Source organism: Zingiber officinale, chromosome 5B, assembly GCF_018446385.1.
Source record: "Zingiber officinale cultivar Zhangliang chromosome 5B, Zo_v1.1, whole genome shotgun sequence".
In the NCBI taxonomy this organism is placed as follows: Eukaryota; Viridiplantae; Streptophyta; class Magnoliopsida; order Zingiberales; family Zingiberaceae; genus Zingiber; species Zingiber officinale.
In genome coordinates this window covers 11,336,467-11,346,742 of record NC_055995.1, presented here as the reverse complement: position 1 = coordinate 11,346,742, position 10,276 = coordinate 11,336,467, and the positions used below count along the sequence as shown (strand labels likewise).

General features: G+C 37.7%; 1 protein-coding gene and 1 long non-coding RNA gene across 2 annotated transcripts; one reads left to right on the top strand and one right to left on the bottom strand.

Moving 5' to 3' along the window:
* Positions 1 to 6,246: 6,246 nt before the first annotated feature.
* Positions 6,247 to 7,242, top strand: LOC121986499. The gene has a single exon (XM_042540467.1). It carries the CDS (start codon positions 6,247 to 6,249, stop codon positions 7,240 to 7,242), a length of 996 nt encoding a protein of 331 aa, XP_042396401.1.
* Positions 7,243 to 8,602: 1,360 nt separating this feature from the next.
* LOC121987243 lies at positions 8,603 to 9,549 on the bottom strand. The gene is made up of 3 exons (XR_006113453.1): positions 9,457 to 9,549; positions 8,868 to 9,230; positions 8,603 to 8,786 (listed from the first exon to the last, which is right to left on the bottom strand). It is a non-coding gene; the product is annotated as an uncharacterized LOC121987243 (long non-coding RNA).
* Positions 9,550 to 10,276: the final 727 nt, after the last annotated feature.

Here is a 10,276-nt window from a genome sequence, read left to right as displayed (position 1 = left end):
TATGATGGTTGAAGATGGTCTATCTTGTTGAGTTTTTGTTATACAAGATTTTATTAGTTCTAAAATTTAATATTTGGAGTGTAGTGTGTAATTAGTTTTGATATAAAAGAGTTATCATTAATATTGCATTTGTAAATTTGACTTTGGTAGATGAATAACAATATCTATTATTATTTAAACTTGTATTTTGTAATTTATAATTCTAAATGCGGATGAATTATGATGATGTGCATGTTATATATTCTAAATAAATATTAATGATAATTGGTAATCTCCTTATAAATTATTATAATGACATTTATTAATGTTATTATGATGATATTTTAAAATAATTTTATAAATTATCTTTACACAACTGTCCTTATAAAAAAATATAAGATATTTATAAATGTCAAAATAAATGAGTTTATGATATGTCCTAAATAAATATTAATGATAATTTTTAATATCTTTATAAATTATTATAATGACATTAATAATTAATGTTTAATTTTGATGATATTTTAAAATAATTTTATAAATTATCTTTATTAACAACCTATCTTTAAAAAAAAATCTAAGACATTTATAAATGTCAAAATAAATAAGTTTAGATGATATTAAATGTCTTTAAAATATGATTTTCCTAACATTTTTTATTGGTATTATATCTCTAAAATTAAGACACTTTTATAGTCAATATTGACATTTTATAATGACAATATATAAATGCCAAGATTGTCGGATGGCATAAGACAACACTTTATAAGGTGTTTTTCGATAATGTCACCATAACTTTAATGTCTATAAAAGTATATTATGAAGACATTTATGTGTCTCCTTAAAGAGTATTATTCTTATAGTGGGTGGTAATATTTAGGTTACGTGTAAGGCATAAGCTTATAAGTCAAGTCAAGCTGGTGGTCAAAGTCAAGTTGAGCTATCAGTCAAAGTAGTTAAAGTCTAGATGAGCTGGCAGCATAATGAATCTCGGTAGACGCTCAGTATGTTTAGTCTCAGCAAACTCTCAGCACAATGAGTCTCGGCAGACTCTTGGCACAATGACTCTCAATAGACTCTTAACATGTTTAGTCTCAAGAGACTCTCGACACAATGAGTCTCAGCAAACTCTTAGCTTGTTTAGTCTCAGCAAACTCTCGACACAATTAGTCTAAGCAAACTCTCAACATGTTTTGTCTCGTCAAACTCTTAGCATGTTTAGTCTCAACAAACTCTTAGCATGTTTAGTCTCAACAAACTCTCAGCACAATTAGTCTCGATAGACTCTCGACACAATTAGTCTCGACAACTCTCGACGCAATTAGTCTCAACAAACTCTCAACATATTTAGTCTCGACAAACTCTCAGCATGTTTAGTCTCAACAGACTCTCAGTACAATGAGTCTCGAGAAACTCTCAGCATGTTTAGTCTTAGTAGACTCTTGGCACAATGAGTCTCAACAGGCTCTCAACATGTTTAGTCTCAACAGACCCTTAGCATGTTTATTCTCAGCAGACTCTCAACATGTTTACTCTCAACAAACTCTCGGCATAATGAGTCTCGGTAGATTCTCAGTATGTTTAGTTTCAACAGACTTTCAGCATGTTTAGTAACTAAGAGGCCACTCTACCATAACAATTCCTTTTTGTCTTCTTTGACCACCTGATATAGGTTCCACTAACTCATTAATGAGCCCCCACGGGCGGGATTAACCGGTTATGACATGGTATTCTTGCAACATGGGTCGGGAGGTCGAAGGTCTGCGGCAGCAATTGCGATAACATCAATATCTGTCCGTGCTAAACACCTTCGACCGCCATGTCATCGCCGGGCCCGTATTCATCGTGATTTACTCCCTCTCATACTCGTGGGGCAGGGGTGAGGGGGCCGCTGGGCGGCGGGACCCGCCTTTTGCAACACTAACTCATTAATGATGATAGAGAATATTTCAGGACGCATGACAAATAACAACCGGAAGAGTGATTACAAGGTTGTTAGACTTGGTATCTTAATACCCTCCTACCACCATGTGATGTTAGGTGAATGGAGAAGCAAGTAATGACTGTCAGATCTGGTCTCCTCACTAGTCTCCTTTTTAATAATATTTGAGTTGACGTGAAGATACAGAGAAGGGAAGAAATATAGACTCTCATCCAAATAATAAAAAGGGGCCTTCTTCATTTGTTTTCACACCTACATCTTCATAAAAAAATCTTCATCAGGACAAACTCTAATTTGAGCATTGGAGTAACACGTCGAAATCCATCCCAGCATCGGAGAACAAAAGCTTCACTAGTTTGCCTTCGTTATCATCTCCAAAGTCGTGGCGGCGACAATCATTATCATCTCAACAGTTGCGGCGACCAATCCTAGTTTGGTTTACACCCAGTATTACATGTTGATCTAATGTATATATATATATATATATATCTCCTGGGTGATGTTTAGTGGGCGATGACCGATATCAGCAGCTGACAGGGATTAAAAAATTGATTTTTCTCTCTCCTACATGCAAAACTATCATTCTCTCCTCTCCTACATGTAGTAACGTCTCTCCTGCATATTGTGACCGATATTGTTTTGAACAAATTAGCGTCAACACTGTTTTGAGAAAAAAAACACCAACAACGTGGTGTTGATTTATAAATATCATCGCCCTGGTTTAAACAAATCAACATCAAGATAGTGTTAATATTTATAAACTAACACTATATTGGTGCTGATTTGAAAAAATCAACATCAAAATGATACTGGTTCGTAAAAACCAACACCAAAATGGTGCTAGTTCGTAAAAATGAACACCAAGACTTTGGTGCGGGTTTTTTCAAACCAACACCAAGAGTGGTGCACCATGTGTGGTGCTGATTTGAAAAAATCAGTACCACTCTAGGTATTGGTTTGAAAAAATAGCAGGGTCTTGGTGATGGTTTTTTCAAACAAGCATCATCTTGGTACTATTTTTTTTTTCAAAATAGTAATATCTTAGTGTTGGTGTTTTTTCAAAATCAGCACCACTCTAGTATTGATTTGAAAAAATTAACATCATGGTCTTGGTGATGGGTTTTTCAAACCAGCACCATTTTGGTGCTATTTTTTTTTTCAAAATAGAACTATCTTAGTGTTGGGTTTTTTTTTTCAAAATAGTACCACAATGTGATTGCATGGAATCAAAGGAGAGATGAGATAGAAACTAATTTTTTAATCAATGTCAGACGCCACATTGGATGTCACTCATGGATCATTTATATGATGTTGTTCAGGTATCAAAATTATATATACACTCATGCATGAATATTTTGAAATATAAGAAATTGTTGTTCTATTTTTTTTCTCTTTCACTTGTTAAATTAATACTTATTTAATTTTTCATATCTCATACCTATGTTAGTTTTTGGCTACCGCAATCAATTATTGAGAAGAAAAAAAGCTTCTAAATAATCATAAACTCTCCTTTGTCGTCTTTGGATTCGAGCACTATGGAACTACTTCAAGAGCATTGTTCCTCTCGAGGGCAAAGATGAATGAAATTTTGTTTACGATTCTTAATTAGACGAATGCAGTATCCTGTAAACTTATGATCCGAATAACTTCATCCATACAAAAATATTAGACTAGCAGTCAACCAAATTAATAACCTCTCCGTTGTACCCAAGTAAACTTTTGTGCCTATTCCTTTTAGTTTATTTATTTATTTTATTTATGTAAGTGTTACTTTAAATCGAGGAAGGTTTTTGTTTTGTAATTTTTGCATGGGTTATTTAACTCTCTTCTGGTCGACCACCAACGGTCTGCTATGCCAACAAAGACAACGAGCTCAACCGAACACTGGTTGTGAGAAGAAACTTACCACCGAACAAATGTACGATAATAAGAACAAGAGGGAGGAATTACTTTAGAACAAATTGCACTCCTCCATCTTCTTTAATCTCGGTCCTGCTTTACTTGCTCCATCTACTCCTATATAGGAGAATAGCATTGGAGAGCAACTAAGCTTTCCAAAGCTTACTTGATGTGTCATGTTCTCTCCAGCCCAGCTTTGCTTGATCAATCAGCAATGTTTGGTTTGCTCAACAAGCCACACATGACTTCACACAAGTCATCTACGTGCCAACAAGGGAACCATTGCTTGCTTGTGAAGTAACCCACGTGACAATGCCACTGATAGTTGAGTTTCCAAAAGGGACAAATGGCAGTTCCCGACTAATCTATACGGGCACTCATGTCTCGACCGGTTCCTTTACGAGTAATAGGATTTACATAAGAATCCTTAGATTAATGAATCTGGATCTTGAATTCTCACCCCTTTTACTTTAAATTTTAGTCATATTGTCTCTTTTTCGTTATGGGACTATCAACACGCAAGTCGCATTTCGATTCAAATTTTCCAACCGTTCCAATACAAGTAGCTTCTAGCTTTTTAATGAAATCAAGCCGTCTGGAGTAGTCATCTAACTTTTCCCTGACAAATCACCGTAAGATATCAAAGTGATTCAACCATTCCTTGAGGTCGATGTTCCTAGGTTAGTTGGACCAAGCAGTGATTGCGTAAGCTGAACGAGCCAGCAAAATATTTCATGTAGGAAATAGGAATATTTTGTCATTATGAAAATTATTCCTCATTTATACTTTACAACAATTTTAAAAATCAAATATAGAAATTCAAGTGAAGCATTTATTCCATTCCATAAACCTAAACCAAGAATAAATATGCCTATTGCAATCCTTATTTCATTCCATAGGAAAAGTTATTCAATTCTGTGAATCAAACACCTCATTAGAGTTATTCAATTCTCTCATCTAACTATTTGTTTATTCTAATTATATGTTTTTTTTTTATAAAATGCAGATTCTATAGTTATCTTATTTGCAGTTTCTTTATCAAAAATGACAATAGATATAAATTTATTTTCTTTATAATTATTTAAAAAAATAAGAACTTTTAAAAATTTCTAACATAATAGTAATTTTCATAAAAATTTACTTACAAGGTAAAAAAAATTAAAATTATAAACGATGAAGCTATATATTTTTTCCAACTAAAAGGGAAATAGATTTTACACAACTAAACAAGTATATAATCTTAATTTTCTAAAAGAAATAAACGTGTGGAATTGCTCATATCAAATATAAATTTAAACATGAATTTATTTTATGTTATTTTAAAAAATAATTTATATAAATAGACTATTTCCTTATTATAAATATTATTGCACTAATAATTTGTAACAAATTAATAATATCGATATGGTTTTGAATTATGCACATGAATATTAATACAGGTGACAAGTTAGTTCAGAAAAAACTAAGCACCAAAACGGAAATAGCCCGCCTTTAAAGAGGACGTCCTTTTAAAAGGGGGTGGTGGGTAAGGAAGAGGGATATCCAATTCAATTCGTATGTTGCCGTTTCCGTAGCCCGCCGCCACCGTCGTGCTTCACCACCACCACCATCTCTTTTTAGATGTCTACTTCTTGGTCGGAGATTCCTACAGATCTCTTATACTTAATCTTATCCAAGCTCTCGATCCACGACCTCTTTTGCTCCGCCGCCGTATGCTCACATTGGTCTGCCGTGGTCGATAAGGTCCGCCGCAGCCCCGGCGATCAACGTCCTCAGATCCCATGGCTTGTGCCGGAAGAGCAATTCCTCATAAATGGAAAATATAACAATCGAAACAACTACAATTTCTTAGCAGAGGGCCGCGTGTATGATATCCCAAGCCCAGCGCCGATCCTTCGACACAGGGGGCCCAGGGCGAAAAAACTAATTCGCATCCCGTCCTTCACTTAATTTCTTCTTAGTAGTAACGATCACAGATTCTTCCTCTCCGGCAATGGCAGACGAGAACGAGAAGCAAATTGAGACGGAGAGCAGGCCGTGGCATCAAACGGTAACCCTCTTACTCGTATCACTAAGGTTGGCAGCTCTTGTGGCCACCGCCACGGCTGCAGGGCTCATGGCATTCAACAAGGAGACAAAAACAATCTCAGTGGTCGTGGTAGGGACCAACCCCATTCTCCAGTCCTTCACTGCGGCATTTCAGCAAACACCTGCCTTTGTGTAAGCTTCCTTCTCTAGCGTCGATATTTGAGATCCATTACGATTTAGCATTTTGACATTTGGCTTCGTCACAGATACTTCGTGCTTGCCAATGCCATAGCGAGCTTGTATAACCTACTGGCGATACTGCTCCGGCCATGCTTGAAGAACATAGGACGTCAAGTTTTAGTGCATCTTTTGCAGCTCCGGTCGGGCCCTCTCAAATTATGGGCCCAGGGCCGTCGCCCAGTGCCGCCTTCCTCCAGGGCCGGCCCTGCCCAAGCCCTTCTCTCATCCTCAAGAATGTCGTCGGATCTTCCCATGGTTGGCTCATAACCGTCGGCAAGGCTAGTGTGCAGCTCCTGAACCCTATCACCCGCGTGCATATCAACCTTCCTAAGTTCCCCACCGTGGACGGCCGGAATTTGGAGGCCGTCGAGGCAGTGTTGTCCTCAGATCCCTCCAGAGGTGGAGATTACTTCGTCGCCTTTGTATTCGACTGCCCTTCTATGGAGGAAGACTTTTTGTTCCTTATTAATGCAGAAGATAAGAAGTGGAAGATGATAACTATAGGTGATTATGACTATGACTACGACGACATAGCCTTTCACAAGGGCAAGCTCTATGCGGTGACACGGTCTAAAGAACATGACGAAGTGATGGTAGCGGCGTATGATCTCATCATGCTGAATTCGACTCCGACATGGGCGATGGTAGCTCTGCCAGACTTCATTTGGGTTTTTGATGTCGTCTCATACTTTCTTTGCACGTCTTCCAATGATCTACTGCTCACACGGATCATGAGGAAAAAATCAGAACATTATATTAACAAATGGGAAGTTTGTAAAGTGAAAAAAGTAGAAGATTATATTAACATTTTGGATGTTTTTAAAGTGGATACGGAGAAAGGCGTCATCATTAAAATGAATAATTTGGGGAAGTATACTCTTTTTTTGAGCGCAGCTTCTTCTCTCTGCATAGATACTTCTTCATTGCCGGATTTGAGGTCCAACTACATTTATATCTTGAATGATTTGTGTGAGATTGGCTACCGTGATAACTTGGTTTACAGCATGGAGGACAAAACCTCCACCTCCGTGAGTTTGCCTCCGTTATCATCTCGAAGGCGACGATGGTCAGCATTATCATCTCCAAAGCAGCTGCAACGGCCGGTCCTAGTTTGGTTTGCACTCAGTATTGCATTGCATGCTGATCCAATGTAAATTTAAAGCTTTCGTTTTATATATATATTTTTTCTAATACTTGGAATTGATTTTAATTATTGTGGGATTATACAAACTCATATATGAATATTTTGAAATTATGATGTTAGATATAAGAAATTGTTTGTTCTGTCTTTTCTTGTTTGATTTTCATATGGCATACCTCTGTGAGTTTATGACTAACACAATCAATTGTTTAGGAAACAAACTCTAACTCTTTTGTGTCATTGTTCTTCTCCAGGGCAAAGATGAAGGTTAATTTCCACGAGGAGGAAGAAATCTAAAATCTATATATGATATGTCATGTCGTATATATGTAAGATGAAGGTAGATTTCATGATTCTTAGATGAAATCTAAAATCGATAGATGATACCAAATCAAATCCTCTGTCCTTAAATCCCTCTATCCTCGTGTCTCACTCATCATCCCAGCCCATCGTCGTGCGGCCTCTTAATGTCATCCCGATCAATACTATAATCCTTGGGGAAGGTGAACCAAGAGGGTCACCATCGACACGATCGATACTGGAATCCGGCTGGATCTGAGCATGGGCTCATATCGACGGTAGAGGAAAGTCTGCTCAGATCCAACCAATTTCGGCGTCGATCATGCTGATGACGACCCCCTTGGGTTCACCTTCCCCAAGGGTTATAGTATTGATCGGGCAAGCGGCCAGAGGCCACCGACGGTGGGCTGGGACGATGAGTGGGACACGGAGACAAGTGATATTGGGAACAGAGGATTTGAACTGTAGATGATACACCATGTTGTATATATAATGGTAATAAAAGGTGGAATCCGCCACCCAATGGCCCCACACGGTTGGTCTCACAACCATTATATGAGGAGATAAATCGGAAAGTTATAGTTGACTAGTACGGATAAGGACTTTTTTCCTCAACTTTATCGAGATTCGAACCCTTATCCTATAATAATAACTCTGCTCCGCACTAAATATAATTAAAGTCTTGCATGCAATCTCACATAAACAATTAGTCTTTATTTTTTTTTTTTGTAAGTTTTACAAACTTAAATGCATGTTCAAGTGAAACAAAACTACATCCAATTTAAAGATAAACCCCTTCTTTATTTTTGAATTTTTAATCAACTTGAATCCAGTTGGCATATAAACTCAACTTGAGACAAATTAAAAGATGAAACCATTTTATATTCTTGGGCGCTTATAAAGTCATTTTATGCATTTAATTTCTAATTTTGACAATTTTGATCAAAATTATTATATAAACTCAAAACCACCAATGGTAAGTTGCAATACCAAATGCTCACAAGCAATCCATAGACTATGAAGAAGCAATGAAGAATGGAAAATGTTTCTTCCCAACATAAATGCAATTTTTATTTAAAGTAACTAAGTAGCGAACCTTCACCAACTCCTAGTTTCAGGAACTTGCAAATTCAGCCTCATGGCAGAGTGAATAACTATGTTGGCTGCAAAGGGATTTACGAAGAAAACCTAGCTCTCAGCTTAGATGTCACCGCATCAATAAACTCTTGGGTGATCAGATACTTTTCTCGAGTGATGCTGAGCAAACAGGCGCTTTAATTAGAAAACATTAAAAGAGTTGTTGCTCGAGCAGTTGTAGTAGATAGTAGCTAAGAATACCGGGATCCATGAATGAGAAGCGCTAGATCTTTTGTCATCTTCCTAGATTGAACAGTTCTTGTTGGATGTAAACATGTTACAATCTTTGTGATCGTTTCAGAAATTCTGTTTCATACTTTTGAGTTTGTGCCAAATGCACAGGGTGACTTACCGTTACAGTGGCTTGAGAAGATAATCTCAAGTTGTCGACTGTTACAAGCCAATTTCCCGAGCTCTTTTCAGATGCCGCTGGTGGTTGCACGAGCCGAGCAGAGTAACGAGTCATCAAGTGCTTTGTCGAGAGTCGGCGAGGAGCCCTTGACCCGAATGGAAGCAGAGTCGGTGCTTCGACACTTCTGAGAGTCGACGACTGGATGTCGAGAGCTGCAACACAACACCGAATGGATGTTGAGTCCTTCAGAACGCAATCTCCTTAAAACTAATTCGTCCCCTCCAGCGGTGCTCGGAGGTTTTTATGGGCGTCTATTTCCCAGGATAAAACAGTAAGCTCAAATGAGCACTGTTTGTCGTGACTATCTAAGTTGATATCTGACAGCTATCACGGTACAGCTGAGCAAAGAAGTGCATGACAACAAGAGAAGAAACATACCAACCAAACAAATGTAAGAACAAGAGGGAGGTATTGCTTCAGAACATATTGCACTTCTCAATCTTCTTCAATCTCTGTCTTGCTTTACTTGATCCATCTACTCCTATATAGGAGAGTAGCATTGGAGAGCAAGTAAGCTTTTCAAAGCTTGCTTGACGTGTAATGTTCTCTCCAGCTAAGCTTTGCTTGATCAACAAGCAACGTTTGGTTTGCTCAACAAGCCACATATGACTTCACACAAGTCATCTACATGTCAACAAGGCAAGCATTGTTTACTTGTGAAGCAACCTACGTGGCAATGCCACTTGTACTTGAGTTCTCAAAAGAGACAAGTGATAATTCCTGGCTGATCTATACGGACACATTGTGTCCCGATCCACTACAAGAAAAATCAGTAATACTGACAGAATTACTGGTGGAATTTTTTTTTTGTCGGTAATCACCGACGAAAACTAAATTCCGTCAGTGTTTACCGACGGGAAAAAAATTCCATCGGTAAACCCATTTTTTAGGGAATCCGACCCCTTTCCCTTTCACGTGCGCTCACTGCTTTCCTCCCCTCCGATCCCGATCTTCGGGCCTCTCCTTTGATCTAGATCTCCGGTGATTCGGTACGTCCCCTCTTTCCTGCTCCTCCCGACGCTAGCAATGACTGGCGGCCGACACAACACTTGCCTATTGTCATTGATGATCATCATTTGCTCATGCTGACTATCCAAGTATTAAAACTTATAATATATATGCAACATTTTTAGTTATATATAAATATAATATAAATCTATTATATTTGACATACTTTAGGATTTTCTATTATAATCTT

Bases quoted from the DNA above. Each gene is read 5' to 3' on its own strand.
- LOC121986499 (XM_042540467.1), top strand. From the start codon at position 6,247: ATGGGCCCAGGGCCGTCGCCCAGTGCCGCCTTCCTCCAGGGCCGGCCC.